We start from the raw sequence: 23,591 nt of genomic DNA, 5'->3' as shown, positions 1-23,591 counted from the left end.
CCACTGCTCCGGAGTGTTCGGTGTTTCCGGAGTAAACATGCACCCCGAGGTCTCGGGGCCCGTGGCGGACGGGGGAGCGGAGCAGGACTGCGCGCAGAAGCCGGGCGTGGAGCCGGGCGTGGAGGAGTCGGCGGGTGACCACGGGAACGCCGGCCAAGGGGGCCGCAAGGAAGGTGCCGACCACCGCCCCAGGGAGACGAGGGGGGCGACGGGCTGCGCCAACACCGCATACCTGATCTTCACGGCCAGCAATAACAATAGCAATAATAACAATAGCGGTCCGCACTTATTAAAGGATGCGTGCCAGGCGCTCACCACATTTGAGCATTACACCCGCCCTCTGTAGTAGACCCTCCTCTCCCCATTTCATACAGACGAGAATACTGAGACTAAAAGGGGTTATAGAACTTACTCCAAACAGATTGCCCTCAGCCAGGCAGTGACAGAACAGACTCACGCCTGGACAGTCTGACTCTGGAGGCCAAGTCCTTACCCAACACACCATTCTCTCCTCGCCCAACTTTTTAATGTTTTGAATGTATCCCCTTACCTCTGTCACCATGTAAGATCAGAAGCTCTCACCCCCTCTAGCCTGCAAGCTATGTCAGGGCAGCAGCATCCTGATTGAATTTGCAGCGTTCGGTCCAGTCCCTGACCCGTGGCAGACAGTGAATGATGAGCTGTTGGCTCTGGGGTCAGCGAGTGAGTCCTCACCCACGTCTCTGGGAATGGGCTTAGAATACAGGCTTTAGCATCTGCTGCCATGTGGATTGGGGCCCTAAGGGAAACCTTTTAGTGACTAGATAAAGAAACTGCTTGATTTATGTTTCATTTTTTGAACCGACTCAACAAATTTGAGCATCAACTGTCCAAGCAAGGCCTGTATGAGAAGCTGTAGGGAAGCTGTGTTGCTCTGTGGAAAGACACAGGCTTTGGAGCCACTCACGCCGGGTTCAGATTGCAACTCTGCAGCTTGCCAGCTTTATGGCTGTTGGCCCAGAGCATAACCTCTCTGTGGGGCAGTCTCCTCATCTGCAAGCAGCGATAATTATACAGGGATAATTATAGAGTTTCTGGCATACAGTGGGCCATTAGTAAATGGTAGCTCTTGTTATTAATGTAATCAATCAGTTATTATGTATACTGAGCACGTATTCTATATTTATTCCACGAAACTTTGTTGTCTCTTGTGGCTGGGCATTGTATGCAGTGTTAAATGGGAAAGTGTAAGACGCAGGCCTACACATAGAGTGTTTACTCTCGTTCAAACACACAGCAGCCAACAGCCCTTAAGATTAAGTGCATTTTTTTTTTTTTATAATTTTATTTATTTATTTATTTTTTCCCCCAAAGTCCTGGTAGATAGTTGTATGTCATAGTTGCACATCCTTCTAGTTGTTGTATGTGGGACGCAGCCTCAGCATGGCAGGAGACGCGGTATGTCGGTGCACGCCCGGGATCCGAACCCGGGCCGCCAGCAGCGGAGCGCGTGCACTTAACTGCTAAGCCACGGGGCCGGCCCAGATTAAGTGCATTTGAGTTGGCCAGTTTTGACTGACGTTTAAAAAAAATTAAGTGCACTTGAATGTGCTCATTTTCTTTTTACAAAGATTTTTCCACCATTTTGGTTTCTTTTTGTGTGTTTTTTCTTTTGATAACTTTTTAAGAAGAACAGAGAGAGGCCAGCCAGGTGGTGTAGTGGTTAAGTTCACCCACTCTGCTTTGCGGCCTGGGGTTTGCAGGTTTGAATCCTGGGTGTGAGCCTACACTGCTCATCAAGCCATGCTGTGGCGGTGACCCACACATACAAAATGGAGGAAGATTGGCACAGATGTTAGCTCACGGCCAATCTTCCTCACCAGAAAAAAAAGAGAACGTTATAACAAACATCCGTGTATCACCACCAAGAATGAAAAATGATTAATATTTTGATCATATTTACTTGAAGTCTTTTTTTAGCTAAAGAAATAAAACATTTCAGATAAATTTAATGTTCCTTTTGCCCCCTCATTCCTAGTCCCATTCTCTTCTCTCCTTCTCCAGAATTTTGTATGGATTCTTCCAATCACTTCTCTCACTATATATGTGTCTTTAAACAAAGCGTAGCATTGATTTGTGTGCTTTTAATTTATATACATAGTATCCTGTGCTTATTATGAAACTTGCTTTGTTCATTCCGTATGTTTCTGAGAATTACCCACATTGACTGGTGTAGCTCCAGTGCATTCTTTTCCAAGGCAGAATAATAATTCGTTATTTCATTTAACCAGTCCCTGTGGATGCACATTTGCATTGTTAACAGTTTTTGGCTGTTAAAAGTAATGCAGAAACGAAAATCTTTGTTCATGTCTCCTTCTGTACCTGTACAAGAGCTTTTATAGAGGATCTACCTAAAAGTGACATTTCCATAGTCCTTATCAATGCTTTAAAAATTGTTATACATTTAAAGAGTACTGGTGTTCCAGACTAAAAGCACACAGTGATTAATCAAGTTGAAATTGGGGGAATTTTTTTATACATTTCTTCACCTCTATAGAACCAATCTCTTATTTTACAGAAATTAATGATTCTAAGGAAACATGTGCGGGTCCTTCTGACACATCTTACCAAAACGAGCAGAAACAGAGTGGTGATATCCAATCAGACGGCCGCTTAGCAAACCAAAGAGAGGACAAGGAAGATCGCGGCCCCAGGTATGTGGGCATGCTGCTGCCAATTATAGCACACATTTACCAAGTCAGGTGGAGGATGTAAGTGCCCCTTTGTATAGATAAGGAAACTGAGGCTTGTGGAGATTAAACAGTGTCCCAGTGTCTGAGAATTAGTAGTGGAGTCAGGACGGCGCTGTCTCTGTGGCACACTAACCACAATCTATTCAACTTGGATGCCAGACCTGGAGAGAAACACCTCAGTAGTTCTCGAGGACACTATTAAAAGTATTTTTATTAGAACATACATTGCAATTTTTAAGAATGCCGAAAGTAACAATACTGGGTGAGGCCCTGAAAGCTACCCACACACAGAGAAATGAAGAACTTAAAATAGTTATCTGGCATGTACAATGTTGTGGAATTTGGGGAAGGAATGGATATGGTAAAGAGTTTTTGGAATTCTTTTCTAAATTTCTAAAGCATTTTTGGAAACAGCTGACAAACTGAATTAAATTTCTTGTTCATGTTTTTCATTTGACAGAATGACTAAAAGTTTCCTGCAAAAACTCTGCAAGCAACACAAGCTGTATGTTACCCCAGCGTTGAATGACACGCTGTATTTACACTTTAAAGGTCAGGCTCTGGGGGAGCAGGTGTGTCGTGATAGGTGGAAAGACCCTAATGGTATAAAAAATTACTTGCTGGCGTCATCTGTAGTTTTCAAATTATATTTAAGTAGAAATTTCAGTTTAGTGGAGATTTATGGAAAAAGCAATAATATTTCTTCAAAGAAAATGTCTTACCTGACCAGAGTTCATAAAGGGGGCCACCGTGACTCTATGGACACAAGGGAAGCACCCTGGTATCAAATATTTTCTAAAGGACTCATAATTTTTCAAACCCAAAGCTAGTTGTAAGTACTTTGGGCCAGGGAGGGACATGCTGTGAAGGATTGAAGACGGCGTGGAAAACAGAAGATGAGGGGTGATTCTCAGAACGTAGAGGTGTGAACCATGGCATCCCCGAGGGCTTAGGGCTGGTGTCCAGAATCACATAAACTTAAGATCAGGTTCATAGCCAGGATAAATAAGAATGATAGTCTGGACTAAATGTAGGATGGCCCACGTGCTCCATCAGTGGTTTATGTGTTCATTTATGTAGTCAGTAAATGTTTGCTGAGTGCCTTCTGTGTGCCTGGCACCATGCCCAGTGCTGGAAATACAGAGGTGGATATGGCGAAGAGGCCTCTGGTGTCCTGGGGGACAGGCAGCCACTGGGAGGAGTGTCTGCCAGGGAGGTACATGACGGGCTCCAGCAGCACAAATTCCTTAAAGGTTTGGAACAACTCCTAACTGGTCTCCTCACCTCCACGTTGCCTCCCCCAAAACTCTCCACCCAACGTCTAGGTGTATTGGTGAATTAGACGACTTAGGAGGGCACATCCTAGGGGACCGAGATTTAAGAAGTGGGAAGAAGAAGATGCAGTGGGTGAGACCAAGTAGAAATAGTCTGGGAGGTAGAAGAGCTAGGCGAGAGATGTGCTTTTATGATCTACTGCTGTGTAATCAAGTACCCCCAAACTTAGCAACCTAAAACCAAGTCATTCTTTCACACTGTTTCTGAGGGCCAGGAATCTGGGGATGACTTAGCTGGGTGGTTCTGGCTCAGAATCTCTTATGAGGTTGCAGTCAGGCTATCAACTGTTTGTTTTCCTAACCTTAAATTTGGCTCATACAACTGAAAAATAAAATAAAACAAAACCCACAGTTTGCACCAGCTTCTGGCTTAGCTGGATCCTGGTGCTCACAGTGTAGCTTCACGAGTCTGTCTCTCTCCATTTCTTGGCCCTGCTTTCCTCTGGTTCATTTCAGGCAGGTGGCCCCTCACCTCCACTCACTCCCAGCTAAGAAGGGAAGACGGCTGCTGCAGTGCTAGGCTCCACCTCACCAGGCTGGCAATTCCAGCAGAAAGACTGCCTCTTTCCAATGGAGCCAGCAAACTCCCCAGGATTCATCCAAGTTGGCCCCACTTGGCTAAATGTGACCACCCCAGAATGAATCATGACTCTGATTGGCCACCAGAGAGCCATAGGGTGCTACTAGGAGAGGGATGTTTCTCAAAGAAAAGTGGCAGTGGTGTTACTAGAGGAAGGAGGTGTGGATGCTAGGGAGACAGGCAAAAACAAGGGTGACCCCTGTGCCCCTGAGTGTGTAGGAGCTTGACGGACACGCCTTCCTCCTCACCAGGTTTCGATCGCATCGAGAACTTGGAAGAGTACACGGGGCTGCGTTGTCTCTGGCTAGAGTGCAATGGAATACAGAAAATCGAGAACCTGGAGGCCCAAACTGAACTGCGCTGCCTCTTCTTGCAAGTGAACTTGCTTCATAAAATCGAGAACCTGGAACCTCTGCAGAAATTGGATGCTCTGAACCTCAGCAACAATTACATTAAGACCATTGAAAACCTCTGTAAGAATTCCCCACGAGGGGTCTTTCTATATGCCATTGAGTCTCCCGCTTTCCCTTGGGGGAGGTTCTGGAGCTTTATCTTATAGGAGCGAATCATTTTTAACCTTTGTGGCTTACCTCTGCTGACCTCCCCTTCCAGCCTGTCTGCCAGTCCTGAACACACTCCAGATGGCGCACAATCACTTAGAGACCGTGGAAGACATTCAGCATCTGAAGGAGTGTTTGAAACTTTGCGTCCTTGACCTTTCCCACAATAAGCTGAGGGATCCCGGGATCCTGAGCGTTCTTGAGAGCATGCCCAATTTGGTAAAGTACACGCACACAACTCGCATTGTCTTATGCTCTTTAGATGTCAAATCTCTTTTCTCTTTACCCTCCTGCCTCCTTCCCTCCCTCTTTTCTTCTTGCCTTCTTTCTCACTCATTTCCTCTTTGTATATTCAGCTGGAGTATCTTAAATGCCAGGTGCCATATCTTTTCACTCACAAATACTTCAGTGTTATCTTTGACAGATAAGGACTTTTTTTTAGCACAATCACAATACTATTATTATATCTAAAATATTATAATAACTACATTTAATACCCAATTCAGGTTCAGTTTTCCCGACTTGTCTCAAAAATGTGTTTTGACCATTGGGTTGTTCAGATCCAACCTGATCCACACATCGTGTTTGGATGATTTGTCACTCAGATCTCTCTTGATCTGTAACATTCCCCCTCCCTGTTACCCCATCCCATTAATCTGTCGAAGAAACTGGGTCCTCCCTCAGGGAGTTTACCACATTCTGGATTCGGTCAATTGCATCCTCATGGCATCATTTAACATGTTCTGCTGTACCCAGTATTTCTTGTAAAATGATAATGGGGCCAGAGGCTTGATCAGATGCGGGTTCAGTAGTTCACTCTGAGGTGTGCCGTTGGGACACATCATACCTCACATAATCACAGAGCAGGTAACGTCTGGTTGCCTCTTTTTTTGTTACTTGAAGATTCATGAGTGGGATCAGGTGTTGTCAGCCTGATCCAGTCATCATGAAGTTCCCCATCCATCTTTCTCTAGTTGTAGCAGCCACTGATGAACGTTGCTTCGATGTATTATTTCATTGAGTTGCACAATAATCATTGTCTAATTCTCTTATTCCTTCTGCATTTATAGCTGGAATGCTTCTGCAAAGAACTTTCCCTCGTCAACTAGTGGTTCCCTAATATATAGTTCGTACAGAAAAGGCCAGGATAAATGTCTGGTTCTTTCCTTTTATTTATCAATTTTCAGAAAAGTGAATCAAGAACCTAGGAACCTCTAATGGTGACAAAGAAGGGTTTTTCTTTTTCTGGATCCTTATGAATTCATGGATTTATATATACAGTACTTGGTATGGTTTAACCCTTGCTGTCACTTTAATTTTGGATGTTCAAATGGTCACATCTTCTGGCCTGCGACAACCCCTCCTAATGGCTCCTGTCTCCTTCAACTCAACTCCAGTGGCCTTTGGTGGCTTTCTCGCACTTTAGTGTATGTGTGTTGTCATGTGCACCAGGAAAAATATTAAAAATAGCACACAAAACCCTGAAGTTCACTGTTCACTGCTTAGGGCATTGGATAAGTAAGAGAAAAGTGTGTCAATTTAAAGAAAAATAGTAAGCAAATCATAGTTCAGGAATAATCTGCAGAGCGGACTGTCAAAAAGGACTCGTTTAGAACTGCCAGCACATGGGGGCAATGTGAAGCTGTATTATATCATAATACTTTTTCTTTCTTTCTTTTTTTTGCTTGGTTGCCATAACAAAGTACTGAAGACTGGGTGACTTAAACAACAGAAATTTATTTTCTAATGATTCTGGAGGTTACAAGTCCAAGATCAAGGTGCCGGCAGGGCTAGTTTTTCCTGAGGCCTCTCTCCGTGGCATGTAGATGGCTGTCTTCTCCCAGTGTCCTCACGTGGTCCTCCCTCCATGCGTGTCTGTGTGTCCTAATCTCCTCTTCTTATCAGGACACCAGCCATATTGCACCAGGACCCACCCTAGTGACCTCGTTTAATCTTAATCACCCCTTTAAAGGCCCATCTCCAAATATGATCACATTCTGAGGGACGAGGACTTGAACATATGAATTTGAGAGAGGCACAGTTCAGCCCAGAACAGAAACAGTCTGCCTTACAGTTGTTTTAGCATTGCTTTTAAATTCTCCACACACCACGCACCCCTCTAGTGCCTGCCCCTGGGGCACATTGCTCCCACCACCCCAGCCCCCATGGGATAGGTCACTTGAAAATATGACAAGAACAGTGAAGGGGGTACGAGAATGAAGTCTGGGAAATGCTAAATTAACTAGTTTACAATATATTTATTTTCTCCAACAACAAAAACCACTTCAGATACGAAAAATATTTCATCAATTTAACTGATTTTAAAGATTTTATTTATTTTCCCCCCAAAGCCCCAGTAGATAGTTGTATGTCATAGCTGCATATCCTTCTAGTTGCTGTATGTGGGATGCGGCCTCAGCATGGCCCGAGAAGCGGTGCGCGCCCGGGATCTGAACCCGGGCTGCTAGCAGCGGAGCGCGCGCACTTAACCGCTAAGCCACGGGGCCGGCCCAGTTTAACTGATTTTAAATGGTTCACCCACATGTTGCCTTAGCATTCACCTTCTTTGTGTTTCACAGGCAGGAGAGGAGGTGACGTTATTTAAAGATGGGAGGGCGGTGCGCTGGCACTGCTGCATCCCTTTCTCTTTCCTGGTCCCAACTTGACATCCAGATCTGTCGACCTGGTGAGAAAGGCCCTCACAGTGGATAAGCGGGTGCTTTCCATCCTTTTCCCTGAGTCACTGCTGCTTCTCTGTCTAGCTGTCGTGTATGTTTTCTTAAAATGGGTCCTGGCTGGAAGGAGAGAAAACAATCATTGAGACTGAGATTAATTTCAGTAAAAGAGATTGGGTGAGCAAAACGAATGTAATCACTGCACTGGGAAACGGCCTCCAGAAAGGTTTTCCAATATTGTTCTGGAAGGACAGGGAGATTGAGGTTCTGAAGTTCAAGTAGAAGAAAGGGCCGCCCAATAATCAGGACAGTTCTGATGGCACGAAGACAATGAAAACCTTCTGGGTTCTCTTAGAAAGTCACCAGGACATGATGTTGGCGCTTCCTTTGCACTTAGGAAATACATTCTGTTTATTTATTCTTAGAGCATAGCACATATAAAATATTTTAATCACATCCTTTTTTTTTTAGTAATTAATTTGGTTCTGCCTGTGTGCTTACAGCGAGTACTGAATTTGATGGGAAACCCGGTTATCAGGCACATTCCTAACTATCGGAGGACAGTCACTGTTCGACTAAAACAATTAACATACCTGGATGATAGACCAGTCTTTCCAAAGGACAGGTAAGGAAAAGAAAAGCCTTTTGATCACATTTTAATATATAATAGTTGAGCATGCTTTATATTAAACTTTTTTAAGATTCTGATTTTTTAGTATTTTCGTACATCATTAAATAGTCTTTGGAAATAGGTGTGGGTTTGTTTGTTGTTGTTGTTGTTGTTTAAGGAAGATTGGCCCTGAGCTAACATCTGTTGCCAATCTTCCTCTTTTTCTTTTTTCTCCCCAAAGCCCCAGTACATAGTTGTATGTCCTAGTTGTAGGTCCTTCTAGTTCTTCTATGTGGGATGTCGCCTCAGCATGGCTTGATGAGCCGTGACTGTCCGCACCCAGGATCTGAACCGGCAAACCTGGGCCACCAAAGGGGAACATGTCAACCTGACGGCTACGCCACTGGGCGAGCCCCTGGAAATAGGTTTATTGGCTACATAATTGTGTATAATAGGAAATTCCCTTTTTTTTGAACACTTTTTCGTAATCCTTTGATAATTAGCCTTGCATATAAGTCTGACCTTATTGCTGATTATTTCCTTGGGATGGAATTCTAGGAGTTGTATTATTGGATTAAAGAATGTGGTTTGAGACTTTTTAAAGATACTTATAGGGCCGGCCCCGTGGCTTAGCAGTTGAGTGCGCGCGCTCTGCTGCTGGCGGCCCGGGTTTGGATCCCGGGCGCACACTGACGCACTGCTTCTCCGGCCATGCTGAGGCCACGTCCCACATACAGCAACTAGAAGGAAGTGCAGCTATGACATACAACTATTTACTGGGACTTTGGGGGGAAAAAATAAATAAATAAAATTATAAAGATGCTTATAAATATTTTTTGTTTTCGAGAAAATTTGTAACAGTTTATAACTTCACCAGACATAGCCATGTAAAAGAAATCTTTGCCAAGTTAATTGATGAGTGAAGATGTTATCTCCTTTAAATTTGCATTTTTGGAAAACTGATGAGGTTGGTCATTTTTACCATCTTTGTGGAACATTTGTGTGTCCTCCTCTATGAGTACTCCATTCATGATTTCCTCCCAGTTGCCTTTTGGGGGCTTTTTCTTATTGATTCATAAGAACTCTTTTATATTAGGAATATTGAACCCAGACTGCCATGTGTGTTGTCACTACTTTTATCTGTGTTTTTAATTTACCTTTTAATTTAGGTCACTATTCATTCTAACTTAGAATAAAACCTCAGTAATATGGACTGCTTGAAGGGAAGTGCAATCTGAATTTTGAGTTAAACAACATTTAAAAAGAAATGTAGCTGGTAATACGTTTTTGAACTCACAAATTTAAGTCAAACTCACAAATATTTCAAATAGAAGTGAGAGCTTCTACTCCGACTAGGTGAGAAAGCAAGATCTGCTTCTGGGAAGTTCGGCAGAGATGCACCCGGTTCTGCAGGCACCCAGCCCTGGGGGTGGCGGGGGCCGGCGAGCAGGGCCAGTGTGCTGACTTCAAAGTCCAGCTCTGCAGCCGCAAGTTATGTTCCCTTGGGTGGGCTCGCTAACCTCTGAGCCTCACATTCCTCATCTGTAAAGTGGAGACAACTGTTGTCAGCGTCCTCATGAGTACCTGTGAGTAACATGTGGGCTTGAGCAGGTACCAGGCTCATGGGAGGAGTGAACCAGTGGGAGCGGCTGCCACTGGGGCAGCACTGACAAGCAGGAAAGTTCGAACAGGGGTATGAGCCGGACACCTGGCAGTGAGGCCCACTGCCTTCTATAGTATAGCACAACGCCAGTCCAGAAATCAGACTCACCTGGGCTTGAACCTAATTCCTCCACTCACTTGCTGTTCCACGTTGGGCACTTGCTGTTCTCTCTGTCTGGGATGCTCTTCACAGATGTTTGCAGCTGTCTGCTCACCTGTCATCTTATGAGGATCTCCCTGACCAAACACCCTAAGAAGCACCTTTTCCCCCGATGTCTCTGTAGCCTGATTTCTCTCCTTAGGGCTCATCAGCCTCTGACACATATTTGCTTCCCTGTTTAGAGTCTGTCTTCCCCGTAAAGGGCAGCTCTAACAGAGCGAGCCACGTCATCTCTTGTGACCTGCTGTTCCCCAGCCCCTAGAATAGTGCCTGGCCTGTGTCTGCTGGATGTCTGCTCCTAGATAAAAGGGTCTGAGGGTTTCCCACTGGTATGGTAAGTGACCCTGAACATAGTTTATTCTTTCTGACATCTTCTGTCTTGGTGACTTGTGGTCTCCTTCTGCTATAGTATACTTTGCAAAACTCTGTCTCACAATTTCCAAATACCTCCTGTACCTTTGCTTTTCCAGCAGGGATCTGCTTCCTCTCTCTAAAGTTAAGCCTCCTGTTTTTGTTTCTGTTTTTGTTTTTTGTGAGGAAGATCGGCCCTGGGCTAACATCTGGGCTAACATCCGTCTCCCTCTATTTTATACGTGGGATGCTGCCACAGCATGGCTTGATGAGTGGTGCATAGGTCTGTGTCGGGGATCCAAACCTGCAAACCCCGGGCTGCCGAAGCGGAGCGCACGAACTTAACCACTACACCACTGGGCTGGCCCCTTAAGCCTCCTGTTTTTAAACTAGACTTTAAAAAAAATATATATATATGTATATATATAACACCTTTATCGACATATAATTCCCCTATCATTTAATTCATCCATTTAAAGTGTGTAATGCAATGGTTTTTAATATATTCACAGTGTTATGTACAACTCTGTGAATATATTAGAATATTTCCATCACCCCAAAAAGGAACCCTTACCCACTAACAGTCACTCCCCCTTCCCCTCTCCCACTCCCAGCCCCTGGCAACCACAAATCTACTTTCCATCTCTACGGATTTGCCTGTTCTGGACATTTCATATAAATGGAGTCTTTCAATATGTGGCCCTTTGTGTCTGGCTTCTTTCACTGAGCATGGTGTTTCCGAGGTTCATCCACGTTGTAGCAGGTGTCAGTGCTTCGTTCCTTTATATTGCAAAATAATATTCCATTCAGATATGTCACATTTTATTTATCCATCAGTTGATGGGCATTTGGGTGGTTTCCACTTTTTGGGTATTCTGAATAAAGCTGCTATGAACATTCCTGTGCAGGTTTTTGTGCGAATATGTGTTTTCAACTCATTTGGGTAAATACTTAGGAGGGTGATTATTAGATCATATGGTGAGGTTATCTTTGGCTTTGTAATTGCCAAATTGTCTTCCAAAGTGGCTGTGCCATTTTGCATTCCCACCAGCAATGGATGAGAGTTCCTGTTGCTGCACATCCTAGCCAGCATTTGGTGCTGACAGTGTTTTGGATTTTAGACATTCTAATAGGTGTGTTGTGGTACCTTGTTTTAATTTGCAGTTTCCTAATGTCATATGAAGTTGAGCTTATTTACCATCTGCCTGTCTTCTTTGATGAGATGTCCAGATCTTTTACCCACTCTTTTATTGTGTTGTCTGTTTTTTTTAATTTTTGAGTTTTAATAGTTCTTTGTATGTTTTGGATACAAGCCCGTTATCAGTTTTCTTTCTTGAAAATATTTTCTCCAGTCTGTGGCTTGTCTTCTGATTCTTTTAACCTTTGCCCACTTTTAAATTGTGTTGTCTTTGTATTAATGAGTTGTAAGAGTTATTTATATATTCTAGATACAAGTCCCTTATCACATATGATTTGCAAATATCTTCTCACATTCTGTGGGTTGTCTTTTTACTTTATTTATGGCTTTCTTTGCCTTACTTGCAAAATGCATCACTAATGCATTACTTGCATTAAATTACTTTTAATTTTGATGGAGTCCGATTTCTTTATTTTTTCTTTTGTTGCTTGTGCTTTTGGCATCATATCTAGATGGCGTTGCAAACCATTAGACTTTAAAGATTAAAATGAACATGTATTAACTTTTATCCTTGCAGTCACATGTCCTATGTGCCTTTAGTTTGATTTTGGGGAAAATGAGCAAGTTTGATCAGAGAGTATATGTTTTGAATTTACTTTTCATCTGTGAAAATTCTGATTTCTGTTTATTTGTCCTTCTAAACAGAGCTTGTGCAGAGGCCTGGGCTAGGGGAGGAGATGCAGCTGAGAAAGAGGAGAGACAGCAGTGGGAGAGCAGAGAGCAGAAGAAGATCAGAGACAGCATCGAGGCCCTGGCAATGCTCAAGCAGCAGGCTGCAGAGAGAAAACGACAGACAGAAAGCCAAGAGAAAGGTACGCGCTCTAGACGGACGGAGCACCCGGCGCTCCATTCAGATTAGTAATCGGGGCTGTTGAACGCCAGACTTTCATCTCTGCGGGGGTGTGTGTGTGTGTGTGTGTGTGTGTGTGTGTGTGTTTTGACCATTTGCTCACACACTTGCGGATCCATCTGCACTTGGCCTCAGCCACCTGCCAGGGGCAGCGAAAAGCCCCAACAGTTACATGCAGTTTCAAACCACTTTTAGTGATGAAAACACAATTTGTTAAAATAGCCTCAGTTTTCCAAAATAAATGATGTATTAATTTTCTATGACTGCTGTAAACAAATTACCATAAATTTAGGAGCTTAAAACAACAGAAATTTATTATCTTACCATAGTTCTGTAGGTCAGAAGTCCAACATGTGTCTCACGAGGCTAAATTCAAGGCGTCAGCAGGACTGTTTTCCCTCTCACTATGCTAGGGGAAAATCTGTTTGCATGTCTTTTCCAGCTTCTAGAGGCCCCCTGCATTCCTTGGCTCGTGGACCCTCCCTCCATCTCCAAAGCCAACAGCACAGCATCTTCACGTCTTTCTCTGGCTCTGACACTCCTGCCTCCCTCTTTTAAGGATCCTGTGATGACATTGAGCCCACCCAGACAATCTCCCCATCTCAAGATCCTTAATCACATCTGCAAAGTCCTTTTTGCCATGTGAGGTCACATATTCTAGGATTAGGATGTGAACATCTTTGTGGGGCCATTATTCTGTCTACTACAAATGAATCTTATGACTTCATATCAAAGCAATATGACATTGTACTGATTTCATAGGTACCACACCTACTGCCATTAATAGCAATAAAAGTAGCCAGCATGTGTACTGGGGCTCAGTCAGGGCCTTGTATGCCTTGTTTCAATCAGAGGGTTGTGGTCATCTTGATTTTTTCATCGTTATTAAGATTTTTCATTACTACTATTGCCCTTTTAAATCCAACATTTTTATGCACACAGAAAGTTGTCTCTGTACATTGCGGGGGGGACATTTATAAATAAATAGGCTTCTGCACACAAACCTCAGGTGCGAACTGTTATGCACACATGGAGCAGCATGCAGACACTGTCACAGGTTCCAACAGAGGGAGAGGACACGGTTCCATCTCCTCCAAGGAGCCCACAGTATTCCTGGGGAGGCAAAGAGGAGGACCAGGTACCTGGGTTTGGAATTAAGTTGTAAATTGGGAAATCTTATAAAGTTGGCTGGGTTGGGTGAGATCATATCAAGAAGGGCCTTGAAAACCAGCCTTGACCTGGAAGGTGGCGGGAAGTCATGGGTTATGAAGAAGATGCCGTTGTGGGAGTGATGTTGGTGGCGTGAGCTTGGTGGTGGGGCGGGGCGGGGTAGGATAAACTCAGGGGGCAAGGTGCTCCTGCACTTGGGGAGTCAGGCAGGAGCTGTAGCCCCAGTGTTGGAGAGAGGCCTTCTGTGCAAGTCACAATGGAAAAGCATGGTGGCCCTTGACCTTTTTTTCTTAATTGAGATGAAATTCACACAACCTAAAACTAACCATTTTATTTTATTTTTTAATTTTTTTGCTGAGGAAGATTCACCCTGAGCTAACATCCATGCCAGTCTTCCTCTATTTTGTATGTGAGCCACTGCCACAGCATGGCCACTGATGAGTGATGTACGTCCACACCCGGGAACCAAACCAAGGCCACCGAAGCAGAGCATGCCGAACTGAACCTTTAGGCCACATGGCCGGCCCCAAAACTAACCATTTTAAAGTGTCATTTAGTACATTCACATTTAGTACATTGTGCAACCACCACCGTTAAGTAATCCTTTACTGCATGCCTGACAGCTTCCCCAGTGCTCATTCTCAGCAGTTTGCTGGTGTCCCGAGGGATGCGTAGACACCCTTGTCCTCCCAGGATGGTTCCCAGTTCATCTCTGGACTTCTCTTGTTCAGGGGAGTTGCCACCAGACCACGGTGAGAACATGGATGCCTATGTGGAGGGGAAGGCAGAGCCTGGGGAGGACGGAGAAAGGCAGCAGAAAATGGAGCTGTTTGTCAAGGAAAGCTTCGAGGCCAAGGATGAGCTATTCCCGGAAAAGTCGAGTCTCATAGAGGAGCTGCCCACAGATGTCAACGGAGAGACTGAAGACCCGGAGCCAGGAGGGGCGCTCCCGGTCGAGGGCCCGATGCTGGCAACCCTCGGAGCTGCCTGGGAAGGTAACGGGACTGCGAGCAACACAGGTGCTGGTTCCGGTGGCTCTCCCAGGAGCCGCTGCCTCCGGGTCAGCACCTGTGCCACCCGGGGCTGGCTTCCACTTCTGACTGCTGTCTCTATAAGATAAAGTACACGTCGCCTCATCTAGAGCAGGGCTGCCCATAGAACTATAAGGGGAGCCATGGGAACATTTTCTAGTAGTCATATTAAACAAAGTAAAAAGAAGTGGGCAAAACTTCTAATGGTAGATTTTATTTAACCCACTATATCTAAAATACAATCATTTAAGTCAACATAAAATTATTAATGAGATACTTTACTTTTTTTTGTATTAAGTCTTCAAAATCCAGTATGTATTTGACACAGCACATCTCAACAATTTGGATGCTAACTTTTCAAAGGTTAAAGTGAAATGTACTCCTACTAAAAGAAGTGAGTTGTTTTATACTGCTTCAGTTTTTAAATTTAAATTAATTAAAAATAAAGACATGTATGGCTCTGTAGCCATATGTGGCTATGGGTACCATAGTAGATGATGCAGATCTAGAAAAAGAAACCCCCGGCAGGTTCTACCCAAGTTCCTTAGGTCCTGCTGACTAACAGAGAAACCCAGGACTCGCCCAGGACACTGTCCCTGCTGCTGTGGGTGGTGAGAATGAGCCCAGGCCTGGAACATGCCCAGTCCACAGGGCCTTGGGAGACGGGGAATGCTGCTCTGTCTCCAGCCTGAGCAGCATTTGAGGTCTGTTTGGGGAGTTTAGCAGGTCTGGCTCAGAACAGAAGGTCCCCCAGAACAAAGGTCTCTGGGAGAGACCTAGAGGAACCCTGGTTTCCAGACCACCAAGGAGACCAGCCAGAGGGCTAAGAGCCCCACCCAGGAAGCCAGGCATGGCTGAATGATCTTTCCAGCTAAAGGATGTGGACAGAGCAGACCATCCTCAACAATTAGCCCAACTGAGCCCTATTTTAATTAATCTTTTCAAAACCATACTGGCTCTACCCCACTCGCCACCTCCAAATAGTTAGTGCTCCATCATTCATTTGGATTTATTATCCCCCCTTTTATTCAGTAATATCTGAAAAATCTATCTCATAGCCTAGAGTCTTTAACAAGATGTGTATGGGAAATAAAAATGCACCTTAGGAAGGGGCGTAGGGAGATGTGACCTTGTGTCTATGCTGAAGTCCATGGACCTGACCCCCCATCAGGAGCTCAGGGATGGTGTTCCTCCAATGCTGGGACTCAGGAATTCCCAGGGATTCTGGCAGGTGAGGCGAGAAGCAGTGGGCGGGAAAAAGGGAAGGAGAAGGAAAGGGACAAGGGAACAAGGTGATAGATGCCCAGCTGCCAGGGGCCACAGGAGGAAAAGAGCGTCAGCATTAGGTTTGACCGACCACAGTCACCAGAGAACAATGCTCTCAACGAAGGTGGGGGATGTGCTCCCCGCCCCATCTCTCTGATGCTCTGCTCACACCTTTCGGGTGTCAGTCACAGCTCTTCTTCTGACTTTGCTATGAGACTGCGGCTGGAAGCTTTCTCTGAGAAGCATGACTTGTTCTGATTCGTTTGCCTTAGGAAACGCTGAAGCGCTGCTTTCTATAGCGCGTGGCTCCACTTTGCTGGATGGGATTGTAAAACCTCCAGGGCCTGGTCGTTCCTTGGTTTATGGAAGAGAATTTCCTCCAAACAAGGGTCATGTTTTTCCTAAACCTTTCCCTGGAGATGTTACAGGTTTTATCATTTAAAAGGCGCGATATTCATGTATTAAACGTGGGGGAAGTACTAGCCTCTGAACTGCTGATTGAGGTGTTGTTGCACGTGTTTTCCTGCATACTCACTCGCCCTCATGTGATTTTTTGCTTTGAAACTGCACCTAACCTAGCAGCAGAGTTTTCTCTGAGTGAAACCAGCCTCTGCCTTGCTGAACAGACACAGGGCACGTCTTAAAAGGAGCTGGTTAACTGCAGCGACTGTGGTCAGGAGAGGGAGACACAGCCAGCTCTCTGTGTATCCAGCATGCAGGCGCTCAGTGAAGGCCCCGCTTCCCAGGCCGTGTCTTGTTTGGCCGTCCCCACAACCCTACAAGGTAGGAGCTATCATTGTTACCCCAATTTATGGAGTTGAAAACCGAGGCTCCGAGAGGTGAAGTAACTTGCCTCAAGTCACAGAGCAAGTAAATGGTGGAGGCAGGAATTGAGGCCAGATCTGCCTCCAGAGACCAAGCTTGTTTCCACCTCGCTTCATTGCCATCATCCTTCTTTCATCCCCCCACCCACAGCCTGTGCTTTCTGCCCCCTCCCCCTTGGCTGCTGCCCTGCCTGAGCTGACCCCTCTGGGGGGTCCTGAGTCCCGAGAGGTGAACTGGGCTGTCAGAGCAGGGATGCTCTTCTTCCGCCTCGATTCAAGTTACTCAACCCCAAGAAAGGCGAATCTAAATATAAAAACCATCTGTTTAAAACATCACTTTTCCATTTATCTTTTTTGCATCGAACAGTCTTTTCTTGCTAGTCACGAGGCCTTGGGGAAGGATGGAGAAAATTAGGAGATAAACCATATGACCAGCTTTGCCGTGTTTCCTGTGGATATTCTCCTTGAGATCCATCCTGACATCGGGCATCAGCGAAGGCCGCCTGAAGAGCAGACTCAGGCCCTGCGCGCTTGAAGAGCTCCTGATCGTGAAATCTAAGTCTCGGGCAGAAGGAAGCGTTACACGAGGCAAACCGTCGTGGAAGTACACGCTTTCCTTCTCTCTAGTGACCCTCTCCAGAGGAGCTTGAGCTTCTTTCCAGGGGTCACTAAACTGGTCCCAAGGATGGCACGTGTGTCACTAAAACACCCTGTGTACAGGTGAGGCGGCGCCGTTTCCAGACAGACACCTGAGGGCAACCCAAGTCCCACCCCTTAACCAGCTGAGCTACCTCAGGCGAACCACAAAACCTCTCTTCTCTGAGCCTGTTTCCGCCTCTGTGAAATGGAAACAGTCCCTGCCGTGGACTGAACGAGTCACGTAAGCAATGCCCCCAATAAGCGTAGTCTCTTCCCTGCCTCACCTTTTCCCAAGGAACAAAACCAGGCCTCAGCAGACAGGCGTCAGGAAACAAAGGGACCTGGCAGCTGCCTTGACTACGATCTTCTGATGGCTGGGAAGCTGGAGACGACAGAGCCACGAACAAGACAAGGGTGCAGGAGAAAGGGCTGGCTGGAGAGGAAGCAGAGTGTGGTCGTCGTTAGAAGTACTGAGTTTGAGAAGCCGTGGGGCGGCCAAGTGGAGAAGATTACGGTTGCTGGGCCTTGTGAGTGGAGGTCAAGATGGGCCAGGCCCCACTGGGGGCCTGGGGTCATCCACAACAGCAACCACGGAGGCCCTCTGCCTGCTTCCTTGTTTCATTCCAAATTGGTGCCCAGTGTGGCTCTTTGAGTCAAACTGAGTACTCAGGGTGGACACGCTGGACCCACGTGTGATGAGAAGAGTTGGGCCGTTAATCTCTACCATCATAATTGAAGCCATGAGACTGAAGAGAAAGCAGAGAACAAGACCCAAGGATACAGCTGTGGGAACCTTGAAGAGGGGGTCTGGAGGAGGAACCCCATCTCAATTCCATGTTCCCCGGGCAACCCTGAGATTGTTGAACAGGTCTCCCCGAAACTTGTGCAGTGGGAGGGGCGTGTGCCCTGACAGGGACAGGCAGCCAGGGCGGGGGTCAGCCCTTCCCGGCCAGGGCTATGGAACGTGCCTCTCCTGCTTGCCTCTTCTCCGTCTCCCAAGATGGCCTTTGACGCTGTCGGCTTTCTTGTCTCCCTGCCCCTCAATCGTGCCTTGTCCAGGCTCCTGCGTATTCTGCCTCTCTCTGGCTGGTGCTTTCATCTAGTTGGTCATCTCTAGGTTACACAAAGAGGGCAGCGCTTTCCTCTCCTTTCTTAGCTATAACTGTGTCATAATCTGGGATTCTAGTGGCTTCTGTCACAGGGGCTGGCCTTTCAGACCTGAGAAGGGTTTTGTCCTTCCTCTGCTCTTGGAATCGGTCTTCACCTTGGGCTTGTCGATCTGACCACTACGTATAAAAGTAACTCGAAGGTGAATAACTCTTTGTTGTTGTTCCTTAGAATCGACTCCCCAGACTGTGGCCCCTGAGGGTGCATTAGGTACAGAACTCGATGGAGCTGAAGATTTGGAAACCATTAACCTGGAGACAGAGGAGAAGCTCTTCATCGATGTACGTACATAGTTGCATTTGGAGAAAAGTGTCTGCTTTATAGTTAGTATCAGGTCAGACACAAACCTTCAGAATCCTTGCTCCCCAACGTGTGGTCCCTGGACCAGCAGGCTTGGCATCCCCTGGGAGTGGGTCAGAATGCAGGATGCCTGGCCCCACTGTAACAAGACCTCCCCTAGATGGTTCATACCTGTGCACATTCACGTTTGAGAAGTGATGGCCCAAATGGTTCCCTTGAACTACGTCTACAAAACTTGATTTGTTTCTCCAAAGAAGTTACACTGCAGAGCGATTCTGTCTAGCTAGGCTTACACAAAATGGTTAAGTCACATTTTATCATCAGAGCCTCTCTTCCTCCTTGGACAGCCGCCCAGCAGGCAGCTACTGCCATCTTCCCGGCCTGCCGCTGCTCCGGCTTGCTGTCTGACCTTGTGTTTGATCATGGCCTTGAGAAGGCCCCTCATCCCTGATGCTTTTCCCGTTTTGATAACAATCTAAACTGCCCTGGCCCACAGGCATGAGGACCATGGATTCAGACACTTTGTCATGACCCCCAGGAACTGTACTGTGGTGGGTGAGTAGTGGGGAGGCGTTCCTTGCACCTTTAGCTCACCCCAGTGGGCAGCCGGTGCTTGCTCTGCTCACCCAAAGGACGCCTACTACTCTACCCGTGAGTGAGCGCCTGCAGTTTAAACCCGTGTTCGCGACGTTGCCTGCCGCCTGCCCGCTTCCTTGTTACACTGCTAAGCTGGTGTCTCATTTCTAACTTTACAATTGCATGTGGCTCAGTAAGAGTTAAACAAATCCTGGTCAATTTTCAGAGTGGGTTTCTAGTTTTCTGGGCCTGTGTAAACTAAGAAACAAAACTGGGCAATTAATCTCTAATGTTTGAGAACTGACTTATACAGGACAACTAATAGCTAACACTTACTGTTCTCACTCTTTGCCTGGCATTGTTCTAAACACATCTTGTATTGATTGATTTAACCTTTCAGTAACTCTAAGAGGTAGGTACTATTATCATCCCCATTTTACAGATGAGGAAATTGAGAAACAGAGAAGTTAAGCAACTTTCCCAAGGCCACACAGCTGGGCAAGAGTGGAGCAGGAATACCACCCCAGGTAGCCTGGCCCCAGAGTTCATGCATCTAAGCACACACACTGTGCTGCCCGCCGCCCATGCTGGACCAGTTGCTACAGATGAAGATCCCAAATCACAGTACAAAACAGAAAAGCCCTCCCAGTTTGGGGGAGGTCCAAAACATATTCATTTTATACCACACAGAGTTCTAAGACTAAGTTGTACACAGGAGGTGCACTTGGTTTAGGCCCCGTCATTTCCCCCCAGATGAACTGGCTGTGTCTCTAGTGACAAAGTAGAGTGGAGAAAGACGTGGAATCCCTCAAACATGTCACACCTTGCACATCTCTTTCATTGGTCAGATCTAGATCCTCAAAGTGGCAGCGTGTGTTCTGAGTGTGCGCGGGGCTGCTTGAGTGATCTGGGTCACTCCTCACCTCTCCTGCACACTTCGCTGGCACATAACTCGGGCTTAACTGACAGTGTGGATGCATTTGTCTCGCTGTCCGATGTTCAGGGTGTGTCCGCCGTCCTGGTGACGTGGGTTCCTTTGCTCTTTCAGGACCTGCCTGACTTGGAAGACGTTGACACGGGCGAATCTCTGGAGGACCGGGACAAGGTTGTCTCACGCGTCTCCCAGGCAGCCTAATTCCACCCTCGCTCCCGGTCTTGCCCCTGACCAAGTGCATCTCCTTCACTCGGAAGTGGAATGCTCTTTGTGACTAACGCACTCCCACCTCCCCCCTCCCCCCCGCCCCCCGTGCCTTCACCCGACCAAAGGAGATGCAGCTGTTGGCTGTTGCTCACCTCTTTTAAGATTAACCACATGCGGTTTCTTGGACAGATATTTTATCACTGATTTTTTTAATAACTATGTACTGTACATAATTACCTGACAACACTTCTCTGTCCTTGTTATGTATTTAAATGTTCATCTCATGAATGTCTGTACCATAGCAACACAGGGAAGGAAAGGAGAAGGGGGAGGGAGGAAGGAGGGAGACTGTATGATGAGGGAGTTCTCCCAAACTGACCTGACCCTCCTCCTCCAGCCTGACCGAGGGCCCATGTGTGCCAGCCCCGTGCCCTGAGGGAGGGGGACGCGTAAGACCTAATCTCTGTGCGGGACTCATCATCGAAGGAAGGAAAGCCATGCAAGAGAGACCATAGTTCCCGTGGAGGCCTGACCTCCAAGGGGCCGAGTCCAGGTGGCCAGGTTAGGTGTATGCCAGCCAGAGGCCAGGGCTCAGAGATGGGCCCATTCAGGGACCCAGAGGATGTTGGTGTAGTGGGAACAGTGTGGGCAGGAGGGGTGCAGCATGCAGACCCAACAGAGGGTGGTAAAGGAGTGCAGACATGGCTACAGAGCTCACCACGACTTTGGGGGCTCAGAAACAGCTGGCCAAGTGGTGTCCATCCTGAGGCCTGACTCTCCCAGGGCAGAATGCTGTGCCCCCTCTGCCTTTATTGTATGTGGCAACAGAATATTCTGGGATAGATAAAATCACAGAATTAGCATTGTGCATTTTAGAGTGACTATTGTGAAAACAGAAACACACCTTTTTTCTTTTAATAGAAGATGTGCTTTCCAAAGATTACAGCCATCTCGAGCTTGAGTGATGACAGTGACTCTGAACTGGATTGCACATCCCTCCCAGTGCTGGAAGATGCATCCACAGACACCCTGTCAAATATATTCACAGTCTCCAAGGACACCTCCAGGAAGACCAAGACGCCCTTTATGGACATATGTAAAGCAGCAGCAGAGAGGGACTTGGGAATGCAAAGTAGAGACCCCAAGTCCCCACGCCCACTGGTCCAGGAGCTCTACGACCTTGAGCCTTCAGGGCCATCACCGATGCCCCCAACCTGCAAAAGGGACGCCACACCACCCCCTTCCAGTGAGGATGGGGACGGTTTCCTACTTTCAGCCTCTCCTCCAGGTAATGCCACCCTACTTTCAAGATCACAGGGACCAAAAGCTTTGACAGTGAGGAAATGAACTGTCCACTCCCCAAACCCAGAGGGGGTGGCCCACTGGGCCTTTCCCCTCAGAATCCCGTGTTCTTGGAGAGGGGCATTCACGACAGCCCACAGAGATGGTTGGGATCACGTTCCCAAGTTGATGCGTCTTCGAAGCTGCCACTTGCTGTTTGCAGGCCTGGCCGCCTCATTCCCGGCGGGCAGTGGGCGTCCCCAGGGCTGCTTATGGCCATGCAGATCTTGGCAATCTTGTTCAGCAGGTCCAGGCGGGGCTAGGGAGCCTGCGTTTCACCCCCTTCCTCACCATCCCCATCCTTAGCCTTTCCAGACCAAGGCTTCTGAGGGAGGGAGGAGACCAGTGACATGGCTGGGAACGTGGGACAAAACGGGGGCAACAGCTGGCCTGAGGGCGTGAGTCCTCCACATGAAGGTCCAGGATCGGGAAGAATGATGTGCGAGACGGTGCTGGCGGGGAAGGGAGGCTCACCAGGCAGGACAGTGTCCAGAGCGCCAGGCTAGGTGGGACAAATGAGGCCACAGACTGACTTATCAGCCTGGCCTGGCACTGGGGGCCCGTGCACATGCCCAGGGAGATGTGTTAGTGCTAAGTGATAACAAGCAAACTGGGGGTAATCTGGGGTTCAGCAGCTGCCTCTGGGAATCCACCTCAGGGAGTCTGCTGACCCGACAACTCCTGTTCTTACCCGACACTAGGCGATAGCCAGGTTTCTTTCTGAAGGCCTGCACACGGGAAGAAATGAAGGGGTGACTAATTTCCCAAGAAAACCGAGTTACCTTCTTTCCTAACTCTCTAGGAAACAGCACTGAAAAGGATGAAGTGCAGTCTGAGATGGAGCCCGAGGGGCTGGTGGAGCCCGGGGCGGGAGAGGACCGGGAGGACATTGAATTCGGCTTGGACTGAACCTCAAGGGGGGCCCTCCACCCTTCGACTAATGGACAGGGAGCCGGCGGCTGGGCCAGGACTGACCCCCCAGCAGGTGCAGGTCACCCCCTTGACTGGGCTCCCCTTCCTTCCAAAGAGCGGCGGTTCCTGAGAGCGCTTGGGCCTCGGCTGTGACGAGTGCCCACGTCGCACGGCTCCCTCTCCCGCCCTGGCAGCCTCTGCCAGCGTGGGCAGCGCTGTGTGCCTGGTTCTCAAAGCATAACCCACTCCCCCCACCATATGTGGTAAATGGTGTTCTGTAATGTCTCGTTTGAACATTATAAACATTTTAGTATCCACGTGAGACAATGTGTTACTGGATTATTTCATTTGTAAGTCACATGTGATTCCTTTCATCCGCTACCCTGAGAAAGAGCGGTTCCTCTCTTCATGTGTGATTAGAACCCTCTCTCAGGCCCTGGGGTCCTGCACAATTCTGAGTGGTGTTCTCACAGGAGAGCAGCATCTTCCACCAGCACTACAGAATGTCGGAG

At 47.1% G+C, this 23,591-nt stretch overlaps 1 protein-coding gene across 1 annotated transcript; it reads left to right on the top strand.

Annotated features, from left to right (window-relative positions):
* Positions 1 to 10: 10 nt before the first annotated feature.
* Positions 11 to 23,353, top strand: DNAAF1 (dynein axonemal assembly factor 1). The gene is made up of 12 exons (XM_004437061.3): positions 11 to 173; positions 2,558 to 2,693; positions 3,193 to 3,284; positions 4,898 to 5,119; positions 5,259 to 5,425; positions 8,385 to 8,506; positions 12,508 to 12,674; positions 14,614 to 14,877; positions 18,981 to 19,090; positions 20,734 to 20,790; positions 21,748 to 22,114; positions 22,970 to 23,353. The coding sequence occupies exons 1-12, from the start codon at positions 38 to 40 to the stop codon at positions 23,074 to 23,076; spliced, it is 1,947 nt and encodes a 648-aa protein (XP_004437118.1). The 5' UTR covers positions 11 to 37; the 3' UTR covers positions 23,077 to 23,353.
* The last annotated feature ends 238 nt before the right edge of the window (positions 23,354 to 23,591 follow it).

The sequence above is a fragment of the Ceratotherium simum genome, chromosome 30, assembly GCF_057802395.1.
Source record: "Ceratotherium simum simum isolate JZ-2026a chromosome 30, ASM5780239v1, whole genome shotgun sequence".
Classification (NCBI taxonomy): Eukaryota; Metazoa; Chordata; class Mammalia; order Perissodactyla; family Rhinocerotidae; genus Ceratotherium; species Ceratotherium simum.
The sequence above is the reverse complement of the archived record's forward strand: the minus strand, read 5'-3'. Positions and strand labels throughout refer to the sequence as shown.

Coding starts and splice junctions, on each gene's coding strand:
- DNAAF1 (XM_004437061.3), top strand. CDS start 38: ATGCACCCCGAGGTCTCGGGGCCCGTGGCGGACGGGGGAGCGGAGCAG. Junction 8,507..12,507: donor CCAGTCTTTCCAAAGGACAG/GTAAGGAAAAGA, acceptor CCTTCTAAACAG/AGCTTGTGCAGAGGCCTGGG. Junction 19,091..20,733: donor AGGAGAAGCTCTTCATCGAT/GTACGTACATAG, acceptor TTGCTCTTTCAG/GACCTGCCTGACTTGGAAGA.